Genomic DNA, 22,177 nt, shown 5'->3' on the forward strand with positions numbered 1-22,177 from the left:
TAAATGTACTTTAAAAAATAGGTGCAAATTAAAATGAAGCCTGACATTATCCTCTTTAAAACAAAGGGAAGGGGGCGCCTGGGTGGCTCAGTCGTTCATTAAGCGTCTGCCTTCAGCTCAGGTCATGATCCCAGAGTCCTGGGATCGAGCCCCACATCGGGCTCCCTGCTGAGCGGGGAGTCTGCTTCTCCCTCTCCCTCTGTCTGCTGCTCCCCCTGCTTGTTCTCTCTCTCTCTCTCTCTCTGTCAAATAAATAAAATCTTAAAAAAAAAAGAAATTTATAAACAAAATAATAAATAAATAAAACAAAGGGAAGAGTCATAGTAGCACTATGGTCAGGGTATAAGAAGGAATATAAATGCTTCATACAGTAAATCCTTCACTTTTAAAGGAACTAAAGTGACATTATAGACATCTCCATAGTCTTTCACTCATCTAGATTGAAATTGCTCAATTTACATTTTATTTTATTTTATTTTATTTTATTTTTTTTTAAGATTTTATTTATTTATTTGAGAGAGAGAGAATGAGAGACAGAGAGCATGAGAGGGAGGAGGGTCAGAGGGAGAAGCAGACTCCCCGCCGAGCAGGGAGCCCGATGCGGGACTTGATCCCGGGACTCCAGGATCATGACCTGAGCCGAAGGCAGTCGCTTAACCAACTGAGCCACCCAGGCGCCCCGCTCAATTTACATTTTAAAGACTAGTAAATCTGAGGGCAAAATATTCAACAAGGTCATCCTTTAATTTTTTTTTTTCATTTTCCCAAAGTACATGGTTATAAAATGTCACTGAAATCTCTGGTCTTGGAGAAGAAAAATAGATAGAACTTACTTATCACTCTCACGGGATATTGACTTAACCCTACAAACGTCCCAGGAATAAACTGAATTCCATTCTGTTTTTAGATATAACATCTTTCATTCATATGGAACATTCTCAAATTAGGCTCTAGCTAGTAATTATGTTCCAGATGCAAATACGCAATAAAAAAGAATCCATCCTTGATTAAGTTGAGCTTAAGAGGATTGCTTGGAACCAAAATTTGTTTTTTGCTTTCTTTTTCTTTTTCTTTCTTTCTTCCTAGTAGACTCAGCAGATGAATGATACAGGAAGCTGACAGACAGAAGGGTAGGGCCTTGAAGAATTTGGGATTTGCTAACCTTCAAGATCCTTTTTATCTTTAAAATTCTTTGATGTTTGCCATTTATATAGGAATTCATTTTCTCATTGTTTCTAATTGTGATCATAATAGTTAGACTAACAAAACGTTGTACCTACAGAGCATTTTACATCCTAAAAATTTAAGTTATCCTTACAATTTTTAGTATTTAGAAAGCTATTACAAGCTAATCTAATGAGGATTTTTTTAGGATAGTGAGACTATTCTGTGTGTAATAGTGGGTACATGTCACTGCATGTGTCAAAACCCAGAGAACTGTGCAACATAAAGAGTGAATCTTAAACTAGGAACTATAGTTAATGATTGTATCAATGTTATTTATTATCAATGTATCAATGTTGTTTATTAATTGTAACAAATGTGCCACACTAATGCAAGGTGTTAATAATAGGGAAAACTGGAGGTAGGGGGAGAGTAAGGAGGTGGCAGAGGGGTGGGTATATGGAGCTCTATGTACTAGTTGCTCAATTTTCTGTAAATCTAAAACTATACTTTAAAAAAAGTAAAGCCTATTACTTTTATAAAGTTTTTTTTTAAATGCACTAAAAGCTAATCTCATGCTTTAGGGCATTTATTATGTGCAAAAGGGCAAGGAAAGAAGAAGGTGAAATGACGTAAACAGTTAACTTCGTGAGATTTTGAATCATGGTGTTTCTGAAGCCTCAGATAAGGGCAGGTCATAGAATTGGAGACATATGGATGAAACAAAACAGAAGGAAGACATCACAGTGATCAGGCCTGATCAGTTATTATTTAGAATACATTGCTAAATTGAATGGGTTCATTTTTTATCTTGTTTTTTAGAAATCTTACGCTTTTCTGTGAAAGCCATACTCATGCGTGGTAGCGAAATACATTTCCTACTGAGTGGCACCTGTTTCCATCCCCTCCGTCTTACATTCCTTTCTCCTATCATTACTTGAACTGATGGTTGATATTTCCATCTCCCTTCCTTACTCTGTCTCCTGGTTTTTTCTTTGTCTTTGTCCTTCTTTCTCCTCTAACACATCAGACTGACCAATTAGCCCTTCTGGTCATTGTTTAGTTCCCCAAAAGAATTCAGTGGTTGTTACCATCAAGAAATAACAAATCAGTGTTCTGGGGGATATTATTTCAGCTACTTCTCCACCCTCAATCCGAAGCAGGATAATTTCTTGAACATTGAACCAATTATTTGTTTATTTATTTTCTTTTTTTAATCCAAATATCAGAGCTCCTGGTCATATAGGAAAAGTTCCTGAAGAAGGCTCTCTTGAGTTTGAACCGATAGTTCTTACTCTGGCTATGAAAAGGAATACTTATTTTGGCTATGGGACCCCAGGAGAAGCCCTCATGAGAGAGTAATTCTTGCTAAACTCTCCTTTGTGTCTAGGACTGGCTTCTCATAAGGCAATGGTCCTCAGACTTGAATGTGCATTAGAACCACGTGGATGTCTATTATAACACAGAAGGCCAGAGTTTAGGATTCAGGAGGATGGGATGGGCCCAAGAATTTACATTTCTAACAAGTTCCCAGGTGATGATGCTAACCAACCACACATTGAGAATCATTGGCAAAGAAGCCCTAAATATTAATGCTTTGTTTGAGCAGTCAGCCAAAAGTACTGAAATCATTATCCAGATCTACCAACACCTGGGATGTGTTGGCACTTGGATCCAGAGGCTCTAGAATTTCCAGAATTGTGGCAGTCCATAAGCGAAAGCAAACATTGCTCTGATTTCAAGGTCTGTGGTTCTCCTAAGGATCACCCATATTCCTTTGCTTTTTTGACCCCTCCTTAGCCAGGAAAAAAGGTTAAAAAGAAAGCCAGCTTGAGTAACTAATCCTCAGTTGCTTAAGATATTTTTTGAGTAAGAGTTTCTGGTTTTATTTTTGTTTTTTGTTTTTTTTTGAGACAGAATAGCCAACTTTCTTTTATCTACACTATTGGAAATGAATAATTAGTGACAATAGTGATCATTTACTGAGCATCTAATAAGTCTATTTCTCAGAACCCTACAACATACTCAGGTGTATTAACTGTTTCCATTCCATTCCACTCCTTTAAGGAATCTCCAGAACATACTTATATTTGACTTCACCATACGTTCTGTCATTTATTTTAGCAGTAGATTAAAATTACATATGTAACACAAATGGGACTTGATCCCTGGCAGGAGAATGTCTGAAGTCTATCCAGGACAAATGGCCTGATGCATGTTTTTGAGAAGTTTCCAGGGAGAAAGATTCTACAACCTTCCGAAATTAGTTCTGTTGTTTATTAATATCTAATCAATGATATCCATTAATTATTTTTTATTGTTTGGTTATCTGCTATATTGTTTTGCTATGTAATCAAATTTTCTTTGTGTTTAGTTACAATAATTTTCACTTTAAATCCACCCAGCGAGAGAGGGAACACACGCAGGGGGAGGGGGAGAAGGAGAAGCAGGTTTCCTGCCGAAAAGGGAGCCTGATGCAGGGCTCGATCCCAGGACCCTGAGATCATGACCTGAGCCGAAGGCAGACGCTTAACGACTGAGTCACCCAGGCACCCCTTAAATCCACTTTTTAAATTTAGCCTTAAATCTGTACTTCCTCGTACACTGAAGATGGTAATTGTCACCTATTACAGTTTTTTTCTTCAGTTTAAATAACCTCAATTTCTTTACTGCATTCAAGATATTTAATCAGTTTTATGCTTTTTCCCCCAGTTCTCTGGGTTCAGTTTTTGGATGGTATAGTAGAAAGGTTACTTCAGAGGTATAGAATCATCTTTCTACTATATTCAGTGTAAGTCAAAACTATGTTAGATCTGTGTTCAATCTAATCTAGAATCTGTGGGCCCTCGCTCAATCCCTCCCTTTCTTTCTTCCTTCCTCCTTCCCTCCCTATTTTAATCAATTCTTTTTTTTTTTTTTGGAGTAATTACCAGGTGCCTGACCTGTGAGCCTTTTAATATCAGCTTATTTAATCCCTGCAACAACTCTACATGGTCAGTGTTATTCCTATTTTACAAATGAGGAAACTGAGGCCTGAAGAAATTAATTTAACTTGTGCAAGAATAAAGGAAGCAGGATTTGAACCCAGGGTTGTCTGACTGCAAAGTTCATTCTCTAGCTGCTATGTCTTCCAATTAATGTATCCAATTAAAGCCTCTTAGCATCAGTTTTAATTTTAAATTATGCATGTAATCATAATAATGATTATGTACAATAAAAGTTTAATGGAAACATCTATCAATAGCTATAACAAATATTAATTCCTTTAATCACCAACTATGCCCAAACACTGTGGTTTCTTATCATCCTTTTGTTGAAATAAAATACCATTGTATATACATTTTTCAGAATTTTACTTTTCTAGCTTGCAGTTCCTATTAGTCATATAGGTCTTTTTGTTGAAATTCTCTATTCTTTCCCTAATGGGGATCTGCTGTTCCACTAAATTAACATAATATTTCCTGGTTAGCTATTCTTCCACCAGTGGTTGTTTAGATCACTTTCAGGTTTGAACTATAAAACATGTGTTCAATTAAGTTATTTTCCCTTTGGAATTACTTCTTTGACACATGTTCTGTTAAGTCAAGTGGTATAATCATTTGTAGTGTGAATTGCCAAATCACTCTAGAAAGTTCCCACCATGTACAGTGACCCCATCAGTGTTATAGTTAACAGCTAATTGAAAGCCAACTGGTAATTGCTTAACTTGTATTTCCTTAATTATTAGTGAGATTGATTCCTCATTAAGTGTTTGTCTTCTGGAGTAAATTTCCTAATCATAACTTTAACCCATTTGTTAACTGGATCCTTTACAAATTCCCATCAGCTATATCTATATATGGGAGGCAAAACCATTATAGATTATCTAGTTATTATTATTCTCTTCCTGTTGTACTGTTATGTATTTATTTACCTAAAATGATTTGGGGGCACAGATATTTATAATTGTTATACAATCAATCAGCCTGGAACTCTGTTCCCCAAGATCTCTGCCCTTCCTCAGAGAAGCTGTCCCTGACCACTATAAGATATCCTTCCTCCTCCTCAAATCCCTGTTTCTATTCTGTTACTCTATTTTTGTTTTTATCACAGTACATTCCAGCTGGAATAATGTATTTTATTTGTGTATTATCTATATCCTCCACTAGAATGAAACCGCCTCTAACTTATTTTCACAGCCGTATCCCCACACCTAGCACATAGAAAGTGCTCAGTGAATATTATGGAATGAATGAATCAAACTTTGCCATTGAAAATTTCTTCTGTCACTTCGAAGGAGGAGAAAAGGTCTTTCTTATGCAACTGAGGCAATTCAACCATCCCATTTTCTTCTAGTTTATTTTAGTTTTAAAATATTTGACTCTCTTCCTATCTGAAATTTTTTTTTGTGGTGCAACATATATCTTTGACCAACATATTCTAGACTTTTGCTTTTTTTTATGTTTCTTTCAAACCTTTATCAGTTTGAATCTATTTTACTGTCTTAATTTCTATATCCTAAACTTTTTACTGGTGTTTCTGATAGCCATTTAATTATAATAAGGCTTAAGATTTTATACAGCTGAGTCCCTCTAGACATTTTCCAGCCCCAATGGTTTCCTTGAGATTCTTACCCTATTTTTTCCACATACTTTCTATAATTGTACAATTTCTATGAGATATACTGAGATAATTGGTACTGGATTAAATTTCTAAATTAATTTAGGCCTTATCATCTCTGTTGTCTTAAATATACCTGCCCAGATAGAGAGCTTAGTTTTCCTTATTGAAGTTGTCTTGTGTTTCTGCCATTAGAGTTTTATAATTCCATAGATACAGGACTCTTATCACTCTCACTAAATATTTGATTTTTATTGCTGCTTTTGAAAAATACATTCTTTTTTCAGCGCATTTTTGGTTTGTTAATAAAAATCATGAAACAAACAATATTTTGTGAGTTTATCTTATAATTTGTGACCTTCCTAAAATTGTTTACAAACCAAGATGTTTGATGATTCTCAAATTTTCTAAATATGAATTTCCATTTGCAAAGAGTGATTTTTAAAAATCTCATATTTATCTATCATATTTCTTTGTTCTACTGCAATTGCTAGACTCTCTTAAATTATATCACATAGAAATATTAATAGGAACATCCTTAATTTGTTCTAAGTTTTGTTTTGTTTTTTTTTTTTCCTGAGGAAAAATATTTTCTTTAAAAAGGCGTTGAAGGTTATCTTCCAGGACAAGAAAACCAACCTCGCAGAACTTTTGAAAATACGATTTACTTTTTTCCAAATATTACTCTAAATAGGTGTTTTACAGACAAAGGTGACTATGGGTCAAAAACATTCTACAGAAGAAAGCATTTTTGTAGACATTGGAAATAATTTTAATAAAAGAAAAAGTTCATATTTATCTAGATGTGGCTATGTTCCATAGGAAGATTTTAGCAACCAAAGTGCAAAGACAAAATGACTGTGGCTTTTCTTGCCACACAAAATATTGACAATCTCCCCTTATAGCCTACTCTTAATTGTGAACTGGGACGCCAAATAGACGGCATAGGACCTTTAGAAGTCAGGCTCCAATGGACAAGGGGACAGGAGGGTCAAGCATCAGAACGAATTCAACTGAAATACAAACTGGCTTTGACCCCAAGCAAACCAAAGTCCAGCCAGAGGCCCATTAGAGATAAATACAAGTTGTAGTATCACTTTTACAAGGTTGTGCCACTTAACACTATTACACCTAATCAATCTGAATTGAAGCTAATAAGCACACCCCCATCACTGGTTCTGTCCTCACCCTATCCATTTTTATGAAGGCTCCACGTTACAGCTGAGTTCATACTGGGGGAAGGGGACCTCCAAGTTCTGAGAAGGAGCCATCCTAAATCTTCTGTCCAACCTTTCTTTACCCTGCCCTCCCACCTCCCGCCCTGAGACAAGTCAGTCTTAACCAAAGAGGTGCAGCTTCTGTCACTGTCTCATGGAAATTCGTTCTCAATAACACCAGAGAAGGATCAGTCATGAGCAGCATTTGGCTTTAAGCCAAAGGGAGATGCCCGCCCCCGCCCCCCCCCCCCCGCCCCCAGTCACAATGAATTCCATATTCTCCCTTCTACCGCTGTAAAGATCTCCCATCTAAAAGCTCCCAACAACGACAGCACAAGGTGTTGATATGACATTACTTGAGGAGAAAGAGAGGGAGATATATATAGTTTTAATAAAACCCCCATGCCCAATTAAACTTGATGAAAAGCCTGGAGAATGCTAAAAGTAGTAATGAGTACAGGAGGCTGCAGAGCAGAGAATACAGGTGCGCCCTTCCTTGCAGCCAGGGAATGCGGGCAAGTAACAGGAGATTGTGACTTCACTTGAACATCGGAGAAGCAAAAAAGTTGCCGTGTCGTCCTAGGTTGGTGGCAGACTTGCTTTTGCTCCCAAATGTGGGCGTGTTCTTGGTGAGGGTGGAGCGCACTCTCTGCGACAGGGAACTAGATGAAGGAGTCTTGAGAAGCTGATGCTCAGGAGTGGTCACAGGCCCCAGTAAACTCACTTTAATATCTGGTGTCTGTGGTGTTGAAAAGGCATTTGAGTTTTCAATGACATGCACGGGGTCAATGTTCTCTTGTTCCACCATCATGAACTGACTCCAGTATTCCAGGGGCAGTGAAAGCAGGCGTTCTACCACCTTGGGCTGATGCTTGATGTCCTGTAACATTACCACTGGATCTGGATTGGGCACAGCATGGGCAACTATGGTAGGCCCAAAGACTTTAGCCAGATTGGCCACATCCATTTTAGTGTTTGGGCTCTGAGCCACTCTCTGCAAGTGAATCATGAGGAAAGCTAATGTGTCTCTGTTGGCCTGGGGCAGTTCACCAACAGCCTGGTTCATGGCAGCTATGCTGTTGTCCTCATCTGTGAGTTCTGCCGCCTCCATGAAAGTCTTGTTTAGCCGAAAAGTCAGAAGGGGTTCTTTGAGGTTTCGGAGGAAGTCCTTCAGGAGGCTACAGATAGCGTGGATATCATCCACTTTGCTGAGGAGGGGTACAGTTTTCACTCTGAGGAATTTCTCTTTCAGCTCTTTTACTGTCTGGTCACAGCCAGAGATCCGATACAGGCCTGTCTCAGTCAGCCCTCTCTGCTCAATCTCATTTACGCAATGGACAACAATGGAGGGGATCATTGGGGAAGTCTGGGACACATAATCTGCCAGCATTCCCTCTCCAATCTTGACAGGCGTTCCTATTAGGGCAGGAATGCAGGGAAGGGGACAGCGGTCCCGACATTCTGGATGAGAGGCCACACGACAGTCGCGACACTTCAGAGACAGCTTGCCGAATTTTATCCGCTTTCCACATGGAACACAAGATTCAGGTTTAATAACCATCTTAGAGACAAAGTCATGCAGGCGCATCCCTCCATTACTCTGTGGAGTGCTGGAACTGTCTGTCTCAGTTCTTGGCTCCAGCTGCCTATTGCTCAAGGTGGAGTCGCTATTCCAAGGTTGCAAAGTACCTGTTTTCCTTCAGCTACTTGTCCAGTATGGCACAGTCTCAATTGTGGACACAGCTTCGATGGGCCCGCCATCATTGGGAACAGTCACTGTAGTTTTTGCAACTATGGATTCATTCCCCTGGTCTACTGTGGAGCCAATGGAACGAGTCTTCTTTACAGGTCCAGGGGGACCATCAATGAACTGTCGGCTACTAGAGCGCCTCTTTTCTCTCTTCTTCAGTTTGAAAGTCTTTACCAAAGAAGAATCCCAATCCAGCGACTCGTCAGTCTTGTCAAAGCTGATATCTGATAAAATGGAACCAGATTCGTCAATAGTTGACAATCTTTTGTTCCCAGCATTGCCGCTGGACGGCTGGCCTCTGTTGAGAAAAGCCAGAGCTGATTTTTGCTCCTCACTTAGTTGAATGCTGCCAGATGTGTCACACATGAGCATCTCTCGAATCAGCTGAATCTGTCTTTCCAGCTTTTTGCAGTCAGCCTCAGCTCGCTGTCTCCGTTTGATCTCGACATCCACCTGATTGCGTGCGTGCTTCAGTTTAACATCCAGAGCACTACGCTCAGTCTCTGCTTTCATCAAAAGATCCTTGTACTTCCCCAGCTCGTGGTCTGTTCTCTGCCACTTTTTACGGAAATCCTCAAAGTCCTTTGCCAACTGGATGAATTGGAGTTCATTTCCTTCACTGAGAATCTCCACCCGGCGTGCAAGCTGCTCAAACAGATTCCGCAAATTCAGCATCATCGTATCCATCTGTTCCAGCAGCCTCTAGCGCCGACCTGGCCGGGTCCGTCTGGCCCCACTTGGGCCGCCTTCCTCTTACTTCCCTCCGCACCTCCAATTTGTTCTAAGTTTTAAGTGGCACACTTCTAGAATTTCTTCATTAAAAACAATGTTGGCTCTGGTTTAGAATAAATATTCTTTACTATGCTAAAGGAGAACTCTTCTGCATTTTGTGGCTCTTTATCAAGAATATCAAAGTCTCTCAAATGTATTTAAGGCATCCACGATTTTTTTCTGCTTTTCTTTTAAATAACAATGACATATTGACAGTTTCCTTAATTTTATATTAAGCTCGCTACATTTTGCCTGCTAAGATTCTATGAATTTAACATTTATTGTCTTAAGTAGGATTAATCAAGAATTTTCTTTCTTGTGTTGTCTTTCAGGCTTTATAATCCAGACAAAGTATTTACTTCAAAAAATTAGGAGAACATAACATAATTTTTTTATTATTTAAAAGAAAACTTTACATTAAATAGAGGTAATTCTTAGTATCTAAAACACTGTCCAGTAAAAGTCACAGCTATGTTTTTTTTCTTTTATGGGAGCTCTTGGATAAATTTTTTCTGTGTTCTCAAGTGCCAATGTTCTCTTGCATTTTTGTTAAAGTCATTTGTTTAACTTAGGGTTTCAAAGTTATTAAAGAAAAGTTGTATATAATCTTTCTCAATAACATTTTACTATTGTTCTTATTAGTTGATGATGACATTTTAAATTTCTAATTTTATTATTTATTTATTTATTTTAAGGATTTTATTTATTTATTTGAGAGAGAGAGAAACAGAGTGAGAGAAAGAGGGAGAAGCAGGCTCTCTGCTCAGCAGGGAGCCTGATGCGGGGCTCGATCCCAGGACCTTGGGATCATGACCTGAGCCGAAGGCAGACGCTTAATGACTGAGCCACCCAGGCGTCCCTAATTTTATCATTTTTTTAAAAAAAGTTGTCCAGTGGTTTGCCTGTTTTGTCATTCTTTTTGAAGAACTCCATAGCACTTCAAATTACTTATAATCTTTTTCATTTCTTTCTTTTTTTTGGTTGGTTTTTGTTTTCTCCTGCTTGTTTTTTTATATTTAAAAAGATTTTAGACATAATTCATTACATTCCCTATTTCACTCTTGCTCAAGTAAGCATTTAAAATTCTACATGTTTCTCTGGTTTCTTTTTAGGTGTTATTTTGAAATGGTTGGATTAACTTTTATCTTTAGAATACAGCAGTGCTCTCTCACATTCAGCTTGCACTTGAGTATTAAAATGATGAAAACAGGGGCTCAGTCGGTTGGGCTCAGTCGGTGGCTCAGTCGGTTGGCCGCCCAGCACTTGATTTTGGCTTCAGTCATGATCTCAGGCTCGTGAGATGGAGTCCTGTGAGTCAGGCTCTGTGCTCAGCTGGGAGCCTGCTCCAGGATTCTCTCTCTCTCCGCCTCTCCTTCTGTCCCTCCCGCTGCTTGCACTCTCTATTTAAAATATTAAATAAATAAATCTTTAAAAAGAATAAATAAAATTATGAAAAATTTTTTTCAGATTATGAAGTTGTTTGTTGGAAATGTAGAAAAGCATAAGAAATATGTAGAGAAGAACATGGAGAGAAGTACAAAGATAAGAGGAAGAGCATCCATAAGTCACTCTGGGAGATGAGTGCCTTAACTCCCAAACGTGGACACTCTGATTTTATCCTATATTCTTTAGCACACACAGCTGACGCCAGGTAGTCTAGAATGTGAGCTGCACGGTGTGAGAAGTTGACAGGAAAATAAAAATTAGGTGAGGTTAAACCAAATGTGGATAATCAAGAGTTGACTATGTCATCATTCATTGTAGCTATAGCTGAGAATCTTCAGCAACAAATGCCACAGTGGCAGAGACTTGAGAGCATATACTTACTTACATTACTCCCCGTCTCAGCACCCCTGGCGTTTCCCTGCCTCACATACCTGGATTCCTCAGCCTCGAGAGCTGTGCTTTTAAATTCAGTTGTCCTTATTTCAGAGGATCTGGCACTCATCCCTTTGAATGAACTTGTCTCACTTTCTTCTTGAGTCAAGGTAGTATGAAAACATTGTTCACCTTGGAAAGTCAATGTTACATTTGAGATGGTGACATGTTTTGAGGGTTCTCTGAGCTCGTTCTTAGTTTTTGCATCTCGTAGACACCCAGACTTCAGAGTGTTTCCTAGTCTTTCCTTTGAAAATAATAAACAGCAGCAAATCAGGTAACAGAAGAACATCACACAGAAATAGATGATTTATGGAGCAAAAATATCTAATACAGTAATCATTTCATTCGTATCTACTGAGTTCCCTCAAGTACACAGGCGCAATGTTGAGGGAATAAGGCTTGGGTGTTGTGTGGAGGCTGATAGTCTGGGACCTGACACAGCACATTCAGAAGCTCATGTGGCCAGGTACACCACTGTCAGCTTACACCAGAAAATTAGCACTTAATTATAGCATTTCCTTTTTCTGAATTGTCAGGGCAAGGAAGGTTGTCTAGAAATACCTTGCCACTTCCTCCCCAATCTGATGTTGCTCTTAATTTAAAAGTATCTAATAGGTGAGGGGCACCTGGGTGGCTCAGTCGGTTAAGCGTCCGACTCTTGATTTCAGCTCAGGTCATGATCTCAGCGTCTTGGGATCAAGCCCTGTGTCAGGCTCCGCACTCAGCGGGGAGTCTGCTTCTCTCCCTTTCTCTCCCTCACTCTCTGCCCCTCCCCCTGCTTACGCATGCTCTCTCTCTCCTTCAAATAAATAATAAATCGTAAAAAAAAAGAGTATCTAATAGGTGAAATGAGTTAGGAGGTTCACACTAAGACAAAAGAAGTCATTTTTCAAGAGACTTAGAACCTATACCTAAAACTAATACCATAAAATCTTTACCTGTTCTCCTAATTTCCTGGGTTCTATTAATGGACCACCTCTCCTAGCCACTCACTGCCTTCCTCAAAATCTGTCCCAGGCCTCTGAGCAATTGATCAGCTGGTTCTAAACACTGTGTCTCTCTACTGTCCTCTCACACCTGCGCATTCCTCCCATAGCCACCACCTCATCCACCACCTCTATTAACTTCCCTGGAAAATAATACAGTCCCCTCCTACTTAAGGAAAAAACTTTTTTTTTTTCCGTCAGTGAATGTAACACATAATTTACATATTTATTATAGAATATTTAGAAGATCCTTTAAGATATAAAGTGAAAGGGAGAAAATTACTGCTTGCTTGGGACCACTGGCAAGAAATAACTACTCCTATGGCACATTTCATTCGGGCTTTTTGTCTTTTTATTTATTTTCTATGTGTCTGCTTTGTGACAACATTTCAGTTCTATATCCTACATTGTTCACTTGACAATTTATTAAAAGCATTTTCCTCATGTCATTAAAAATTGTGTGTAAAGGGGCGCCTGGGTGGCTCAGTCGTTAAGCGTCTGCCCTCGGCTCAGGTCATGATCCCGGGGTCCTGGGATCGAGCCCCGCATCGGGCTCCCTGCTCGGCGGGGAGTCTGCTTCTCCCTCTCCCACTCCCCCTGCTTGTGTTCCCTATCTCGCTGTGTCTCTCTCTGTCAAATAAATAAAATCTTTAAAAAAAAAATTGTGTGTAAAACTGCTTGAATTTTTTTGGATTTAAAATTATTTTTATTGTAGGAAACAGAAAATTCAGAAAAGTGTGAAAAGGAAAACATTAATTGCCTATAATTCCACAATCTAGAAATAAACTGCTGCTAATCATATGACTTTTTCCCCTCCTATTGCTTGTAAGCATATAAATGTATTTTTATATAATAGGGATCGTATTTTATTTTTCACTCAACTTTTTTCAATCATGAAAATTTCTCCAGGTAAAGAAAATTTTTTCCAACAATTTTAATAACTACAGAGTAGTCTTTCACTTAACAAATATTTACTGACTGTCTATGATCTTGTCAGATACGATGATCACTCCTGAAAAAGATTAATACAGCACCTGCCCTTCATGGATTTGTATCAGTTTAGTGATTCTCCTGTGGTGGATGTTTAGGTTCCTTCCAAATTTTCATTATTTCATTTTGACAAACATGGTATAGATTTGGTATAATTAACATCTTTACAGCTAAATCTTCATTCTTATTTCTGACTAATTCCTTAAGGAAGATTCCTAGAAATGGAATCACTGAGTCAAAGGGTATAAACATTTTTAGGCCCTTGATTCATAATGATTTCAAGAAAGTTTGGGCCAATTCTTATCTCTACCATGAATCTATATGAATCCCAAGTTGACCACACCTTTACTAACATTGACTATTTTATTCTTTCAATTAACAGTTTTATAGGTTTTTTTTCCCTAAGTTTGCATTCCTTTGATTACTAGTGAGGTTTAACTTTCTCCAGTGTATTTTTTTTAATTTTATTTATTTTTGAGAGAGAGAGAATGACAGAGAGAATGAGAGGGGTGAGAGAATGAGAGGGAGAAGCAGACTCCCCGCTGAGCAGGGAGCCCAATGCGGGACTCGAACCTGGGACTCCAGGACCATGACCTGAGCCGAAGGCAGCCGCTTAACCGACTGAGCCACCCAGGCGCCCCTCCAGTGTATTTATTGGCAGTTTTCTTCTTCTGTAAAATGTCTATCCTTGCCCTTTATGATTTTTCTATCACGGGCCCCATGGAGGTTTTCCAGCAGTAGGTCCTCCAACTTATGCCTTTATCTACAATCGATGCTACCATCAGATTAATCTTTCTAAAAACCCAGTTCCTTCACTCCCTCACACAGAGGGTTTTTATGGTTAAAGTTTGCCCAAAGAGCAATGTCCACGCTTCTTGATTTGGCATTCAAGGTTTGCAAACAACTTTCCAAACCTATATCCTAATATTTTCCACATACATTATGCTCCAGCCAAACTGAACTAAACTTTCTTGGATACGGTTGTGTTTTTCCACTTACTAGCCTTTTCTAAAGCCACTCACTTCTTTTGGCACTTTATCTTTCTACATCCACCCTCCCTTTTACCCATTGAGATTTCACCCCATCCTTCAATGTAGTGCATACTTTTATACACACTTAAACCTTAAAATAGCCGTTATGTGACATTAATATCCTTATTTTGGAGACGAGGAAACTCATGCAGCTCATGCGCTCCACTCACGCAGTGGTTTGGCCAAACAGCTATGCAGCAGGGCAAGAGTCCAACCCAGGTCTTCTGACCCTGGTCCGGAAGTTCCTTCCATCCCACCATAGCTTTCTGACACTGGGTTAAATGTGATGGTAAGGATAGTCCCTGCCTCTTTCAGGATACATCCTTTTTTTTTTTTTTTTTTTTTAAGATTTTATTTATTTATTCATGAGAGACACAGAGAGAGAGAGAGAGAGAGAGAAGCAGAGGGAGAAGCAGGCTTCCCGCCGAGCAGGGAGCCCGATGCAGGACTCGATCCCAGGACCCTGAGATCATGACCTGAGCTGAAGGCAGATGCCTAACAACTGGGCCACCCAGGCGCCCCCTAATATCCCATTATTAAAATTAGGTTACTCAGAGCACATTCCATAGCATTTTGATAACCAGTGTCAAGGAGCTAACCAAGAAGAGTGATCTTGGTTATCACTCTTGTTCTTGATTATTAAAGAATGAAAGTCTGCCATGTCGCTTACCTTTTCCTCTTGCTTGGCCCTTAGTATGTCATCATTTTCAAACACCACCGTGACCTCTGAGCAGTTTGGGATGTCACAGAGGTCTGTGACTTCCGTGACTTCTGTGACAATATTTATATCTGGGGCCTCTCTGACCTCATTTTCTGGAACATCTGTGACGTCGGTGATGTCGGTGACATCATCTGTGAAATCTGAGAAATCAGTGCTTTCTGCAGTATGTACGGAGTTTGAACATGTGCACAGGGGTGGGCTCTGTAGAGCTGTGAATGCTGCAATATCCATGATGTCCCTCGAGCCTGTGATGTCTGTGCTATTTGTGATTTCTGAGAGGCTTGAGACTTCTGACAGTTTGGAAGCTTTGGCTTTCTCGTCATTCAAGAGGGAGATGAGTTCCACCCACTGACAAAAGAGGGTGTCCTGTTTACACGCAGGGGCGCAGAGCTGTAGGTAGTAGGCTCGACCACTCACCAGCTTTACTTTGAGGCGCATATTCTCAGCATCATGCACAGAAAGAGTCACAAACTGCAGAGGGAGAAACCTGAAAACCAACACAAATGTCGTCTGAAGGCCTGACTGGAGACCTAAAAAAAGGCCTTTCCTTCTCTGTTGTATAGCAGTTTGCTGAGTGAGATGCAGGACAACAGGCTTGTTTCCCAGACAGGCCCAGGCTGGGGCAGGCGTGGGGTTGGGCGGTACCTTCTTGTGGCCACCATGTTCCCAGATCTGGCCCTTAGCTTTTGAGGCTCAAAACTTTGATTTTTAGCACATGGAACCAGGCTCCCTGGGGCCATCTCACTCAAATCATACTCCTAAGACTCTGATGAACTAAAAAAAATCAGAGTATCAACTACTTATCACGAGAGGTTGTCGGGCTTCGTTAATCCTGCAAAGTTGAGAGAAGTTGAGTGATTGCTCTAGGTCACATAGCAAGTTAGTGGCTTGAGACAAGACCAGAGCAAATTCTGATGGAAGCTGGGATGCTGGGGAAGGAAGGACCTGTTCTAGAGAGGCAGTTCATAATGGATCTTCAGTTGCTGTTACTTAGGTTTGATTTTTAAAAATTAAATACCTCTTTGACTCCTAGCTTGTCATAAGCTATTTTCCCAGACTTTAAGGACATGACTGACTGTCAGTTGTAGCAGAGTGCAAGTGAGAAGCTCCCTTGGAGCAAATGCCATTGGTGTTTTTATTTTCAGCTTCTCAGGGGTAAAGCATATTTTCTGAGAGATCAAGGATCTCTCTTCCCTTTGTAACTCACCTGGTGAGCACCAGGTTCTCTGGCGAAGGAGACGTCAGGAGACTTTGAAACAGGGGTTCTGTATCTTTCTGAGCTTCAGGGGTCAGATGTGCCAGAAGCATCACATTGGGGGTCTTGTGGGTTTTACTGGAAGAGCAGATGCCTACAGTCACCCAGTTGGCTCGGTTATGAAGGTAAATGGATTCACCTCTCCTGTTAACCTAAGGCAGAGAACAGGAAGAGGCATTTTCTGCTAAAGTGCATGGCCCGGACAACTGCACTTACCTGAGCAGTGTAGGAAATAAAGTAGAAATGAACTGTGATGATGCATTTGTTCAATCACTTGCTGAAGTGAATTCCTAGAGATACCACAGTGAACGGACAGACACAGTCCCTGGGCGTAGGGGTTCTATCAGGGAAGGTGAACATTAAACAAGTATGTCACTAATTATTATTGCAGGAAGTATTACCAAGTACAAGTTCAGGGTGCTGTGCTGTAAGGCATATAGCAGGAGACTTGATTTAAGAGGGGAGACCGGTAGTGGTGTGCTGGTAAATGTGTAACAACTATCTCTTGGAAGATATGCATATGTTTATTATTTACAAATAATGCTATATACAAAGCTTTCTTTATTTCAATTTCAGTATAGTCAATTGATGCTTACAGAAGTCTTCATTGACCTTTGTCAAACTCTTTTATCTGTAACCTTAAGGGCATAAATAATAGTAAAATGTTGTAAAATAATAGAAACAATGAGGTTTGAGTATATGAGTTTATATGATTTAATTTTTAATAATACCTGTGTTTAACAATGGACTTCCAGGTTTCCTGGACACTTACCAGTCAGCCAGCCCCAGCACACCCCAGACATAGGGTCAGAGAAATCTCCTCTGAGGAAGAGACCTCTGGCTGAGACCCGAACAATGTGGGAGGTAAACTGGCTGGGTGGACAGGAGAGATTTTCAGGCAGAAGAACAGCATATGCAAAAATCCCAAAGTCCAAGAATCTTGGCCAGTAAAATCTCTGCCAGTTGGAAGAAAAGAACACTGGAAAGTGGCCAGACAGGGATGTGAAAGAAGCCAGAGAGGGGCAACACCTGGTTTCTCAGCTGTACATTAACTCAAAAACGCACAAAAAATCACTAAATATATATTATATATATTTTATATATATAATATATATTTATATATATAATATATATTTTATATATATATATTATATATATATCCTGTCAGAAAGAGGTTGCAGCCCATACTATGAACCTGCCCAGAGCCATGCCTGATTAACAGAATCCAGAATCCATCTAGTACTGCCCCTGAGGGATGGTGCTCTGGCTCAGGGGCTAAATACTGATAAACCTCAACTGGTCATGGTGATTTTCATCCCCTTGCTAGTGCTTGCTATCAGCAGGGCAATGTGGCCTAGGCCTGGCCAATGAGACACAGTGGGGGCCTCCTGGTGCCTCTGGGAAAGGTTTCTCAGTCCTCACAGAAAGGTGCTATGATGAGAGCATCTCTTCTGTTTCTGGCAACTGTCACTGTCCTGTTTGCCTGTAATGTCCTGAGGGGAGCTAACTCGAGGGGGATAGAGCACAAGAGAGGGACCTGGGTCCTTGAAGACTCCCTGCAAGTGAGCTCAGATGCCCTGTGGCTCTTTTACTTTGACATAACTGTTGTTCTTTTTTGTTTAAAGTCGGGTCAGGGACCTGTGGCAACTTGTTGCCAAAGACATACTAACCATGAGAGGTTGTGTATGTTGAAGGGAATAACTTACCCAATTATGATATGTGGCATGTCTGTCTATAGAGTGCTACCTACCTCCCCCAGGGTTCATTAGAGCCTGCAAAAGGTTATTTGAAAAGGGTGTAGGAAGAAGTGTGAAAAATAAAATAGGAAGATTATTAGTAGATAAGAAGTATATAGAAGGTAAAATCATCAAATCATGACTTATCACATGTGTTCTGGGCATTACTTAAATGTGTTCTTTAAACACCTGCCTCTGGTGTTCTGGAGGTGAGGAGGTCTCCTTCAAGCCCAAGGCATCAGGGCAGAGAACACATTTATGGAAGAAGTATCTGTTGTCTCCCCTGTCTCCCCTCTGTAGAATCAGCTGAGGAGCTGCTTGAATGGGTGTGTTTCGTGTTACACTTGGTCGTGGCCTCACTGTGCAGTTTAGGGGTATGGCCTGCAACAGTGAACTCATTTCCCCTTTAATGTTGTCTGAAGGTTTTAATGTTGAATGTTTAGAGAAAAGCGAGAACTGCTCTCAAATGCATTGAAATGTAGTTTCATTCATAATGTAGGTATATTTTTATGAGAAGAAAACTCTTCTCCCTCACAATTTGACAATTATCTTTTAATTTCAGAACTAAGAGCTACATACCCAGTTGTGTCATAGATGTTATTCTTTAAAATGTCTTCTAAATCTAAGAAAGGAGCTATCTGAATGCTTTCCTGTGGTAGGACGTTCTGAATTTCCTGTAATCTCTTCATGTCATTTTGGGAAGATTATGATAGAATGACAATTATGATGGAGTTAGAACAGAATTCCTAGGTGAGAGTTTGCTGGGAAAATTTGAAATGAATTTTTCCTTACCATTATAATTATTTTAGGTTGGTTAAAGTCCCAAAATTGTTCCCTTTAATTGTCTCACGCATTCCTTTATCACATTTAAAATAATTCTCCTCTTAATCTTTTCAATTTCTTTGAGAAAATTAATCACTGAAGTTATTGGAACTTAATTCAGGGCTCAACTATTATTTACCTGGATAAAATTGCTCTCTAATATGGGAGGAGATACAAAAGGGGCATACTCTCCTCCATTCAACATATTTTGAAGATCTCCTGGATCTTGGGAGGGTGGGATGGAGATGGCATCTTGCTCATTGATCCTTGTGGTAGAGTTCCTATTGTTCTTCTTCATGGTGCTTACATACAAACATTAAAAAGTCAAGGGAATGGGAACACAATGAACAGATACAGAGAAAATTTAATATAATAAATTTGCCTCATTTACTCATTAATCCAACAAATTTTATCAACATCTATGATATGCCAGGCACTGCATTGGGCATTGGTGATACATCTGAACATGATTGGTAAGATCCCTGCCCCTATGCAGCCTGGGATGTGGGGCTGGCAACCCTAATTAATGAAGGCAGTTAGAAGAGGCCTCTCTAGGAGGTCGTGAAACACATGTGTCACATCCCCCAAACTGTCATTTTCTGTCTTTCTAATTAATGGTACCACTACCCTTCCCATTATGCAGAATTCTCGAATACTTTTTTTTTTTTTTTTGGTAAGTAGGGTATCAAAACTATACTAAACTGAGAACATCTTTTCCTGACCATTCACCCTTGACTGATGCTTAGCTCTAGGTTGACAGGTAAATAGTGGCTTTCTACCTAATCAATGACTGTTGTCTATCTCCTCCGTTCTCTCACTCTGACTCTCTCCAGAAATTGCTTCAACAAGGAACAGGGGCTCTGCATCATTGGATTTCACCTTTTATCAGCCAGAAGTGACCGAATTCCAAGAGGGGAACAAGGCCTCAGAATGTAATTCTGTTCATATGTTCAAAAGGTCACCCCCTTCCCTCTTCACCAAGCCTATGTCAGTTAGAGGAGGGGTCCTTAACTGGCAAGCAGCTGTCCTGTGTTCCACTGGGGGCATATAGTTACACCTCAGTCCTTTCTCAGAGGCTTGTTTTCCCCTTTTGTTCAGGCTAAGTAGTAGGTAAGTAGTGGACATGTCTTGTTGCTGTCCCAGCCAGGGTCACAGGATGCAGAGACCACAGCTACCTGACATCCTATGAGCAATGACTCTGGGCACGGGAATTCCCCATCAGACCTCCTGCTGGTGGCAACTCAATGCCTTCCTTTAGCACATCTATGCATGAACAAACATAGGGAAAGTAAAAAGAATCAGGAAAAGCAAGCAAGTAAAATAGTTCAGTGAAGCTAAAGTGTAAAAAGAATGAGACAAAAAGAAAGAGCATTCAGGAAAAGAGAGAGAGAGAGAGAAAACCACCACCACCACCACCACCATTTAAAACATAGGGGATGAGAAATAAAAATAAAATTTATTTAGTGCTTGATATGTAGCAGGCAGCAAAGACTTTACATGCACTATCAAAAATACTATGAAGTAGCACTCTTAAGATGCTCATTTTATACACCACGCAGCTGAGGCTTGGAGAGGGGAAGTAACTTACCCAAGTCCCCATGCCAGGATTCAAACCTTCATAGTCTGACTAGTCTGACTGATTATGCCTTTGCCCATGGTTCAATACAGCCTTGAGTTCTTGGAAAGATGGACGTGAGAAGTGGCAAGAGTGAGAGGGGTCAGAACAGGTCAGGACAGATGGAAAGGAGGAAAGGGAGGGAGCACCAAAGAATACAGAATGTGTCCTCCTTCTTCTTATTCCCTTTTATTCCTGAATAGTTTTGTCCCAGATCCATTAGCTGGGACAAAGAGATCTGTACTGGGAAGGCGGAGAGCCTTGGCTCAGAACCCAAAGGAGGCAAGAAGACCTCTGTTGTCAGGAGAAGGGAGGTGCAGTGTAAGAAATCAGAACCTAGCAGGGTGAGGAGGATGTCCAAGCAGGAGAGAGGATGGTGGAAGAGGAGGGTAATTGGTTACATACAGGGGAATTGATCAAATAAAATAGGAAACCATGAGAATCGATACTGATGTAAATAAATGAATAAATTAAAAGTTTGGTGAAGAACAGAGAATTTACATCATTCAAAGTATCTTCTACCAGCATACTTATTAATTTCAAAGGAGGAAAAAGTAACTTTATAGTGAAGAAGTCACACCATCATAGTGGAGTGATGAACACTACCAGTAATGGGACAAATCAAAATGGTGCATCACTTTATAGGATGTAAGGAGAAGCACAGAGCATTTTCCTGTGATATCCCTCCCAAAGATGCATGACCCGAAACCAACCGTTAGGAAATACCAGACAAATCCAGTTTGTGGGATATTTGACAAAATAACTGGTCTGTGATCTTAAAAAATGTCAACATAGGGCGCCTGGGTGGCTCAGTTGGTTAAGCGACTGCCTTCGGCTCAGGTCATGATCCTGGAGTCCCTGGATCGAGTCCCGCATCGGGCTCCCTGCTCAGCAGGGAGCCCGCTTCTCCCTCTGACCCTACCCCCTCTCATGTGCTCTCTCTCTCTCTCTCTCATTCTCTCTGGCTCAAATAAATAAATAAAATCTTTAAAAAAAAAATGTCAACATAATGAAAGTCAAAGAATGACTAAAAAACCATTCCAGACTGAAGCAGACTAAAGAGACGTGATAACTAACTGCAATTGAGCTTCTGAACAGGATCTGTTAGCTATGCAGCCCATTATTGGGACAAATGGTAAAATTTGAATGGGGTCTCAGGATTAGATGATGGTATTACACAATGTTCATGTTCTGATTTTGATGGTTAAATTTTGGCCATGTAGGAAAATGTCCTTGGTTGTAGGAAACACAAACTAAAGTATTTGGGGGTCACGGGGCATCAAATTGGCAAATTACTCTTAAAAGATTTGGGGACAAAAGTTCTTTGTACTGTACTTGCAATATTTCTGTATGTTTGTGATTTTTTTAAGATTTTATTTATTTATTTATTAGAGAGCGAGCGAGAAACAGCATGAGAGAGGAGAGGATCAGAGGGAGAAGCAGGCTCCCCGCTGAGCCGGGAGCCCGATGTGGGACTCGATCCCAGGACCCTGGGATCATGACCTGAGCAGAAGGCAGTCGCTTAACCAACTGAGCCATCCAGGCGCCCTGTTTGTGATTATTTTAAAGAATTTAATGGAAATAATAATAATATAAAGAAAGAGGAAGTAAAAGGTATAGAGGAGAGGGTGGAGGATGT

General features: G+C 40.1%; 2 protein-coding genes across 2 annotated transcripts; both read right to left on the reverse strand.

Moving 5' to 3' along the window:
- Positions 1–1,724: 1,724 nt before the first annotated feature.
- On the reverse strand, positions 1,725–19,221 carry FAM71D (family with sequence similarity 71 member D). The gene is made up of 5 exons (XM_021679899.1): positions 19,063–19,221; positions 16,318–16,517; positions 15,060–15,597; positions 11,379–11,626; positions 1,725–1,836 (listed from the first exon to the last, which is right to left on the reverse strand). The coding sequence occupies exons 1-5, from the start codon at positions 19,219–19,221 to the stop codon at positions 1,725–1,727; spliced, it is 1,257 nt and encodes a 418-aa protein (XP_021535574.1).
- On the reverse strand, positions 7,519–9,417 carry LOC110571406 (rac GTPase-activating protein 1-like). Its single transcript, XM_044918110.1, is given in 1 exon segment — positions 7,519–9,417. A coding segment is annotated over 1 exon segment (1,899 nt).
- Positions 19,222–22,177: the final 2,956 nt, after the last annotated feature.

The sequence above is a fragment of the Neomonachus schauinslandi genome, chromosome 9, assembly GCF_002201575.2.
Source record: "Neomonachus schauinslandi chromosome 9, ASM220157v2, whole genome shotgun sequence".
NCBI classification, from domain to species: domain Eukaryota; kingdom Metazoa; phylum Chordata; class Mammalia; order Carnivora; family Phocidae; genus Neomonachus; species Neomonachus schauinslandi.

What these genes read in the sequence shown, in the direction of transcription:
- FAM71D (XM_021679899.1), bottom strand. Translation starts at nt 19,221, where the DNA reads ATGAAGAAGAACAATAGGAACTCTACCACAAGGATCAATGAGCAAGAT. An exon ending in GAGAACCTGGTGCTCACCAG is followed by an intron (nt 15,598 to 16,317) that starts GTGAGTTACAAA and finishes GTTGGTTTTCAG; the next exon opens with GTTTCTCCCTCTGCAGTTTG. An exon ending in GGGCCAAGCAAGAGGAAAAG is followed by an intron (nt 11,627 to 15,059) that starts GTAAGCGACATG and finishes TTATTTTCAAAG; the next exon opens with GAAAGACTAGGAAACACTCT.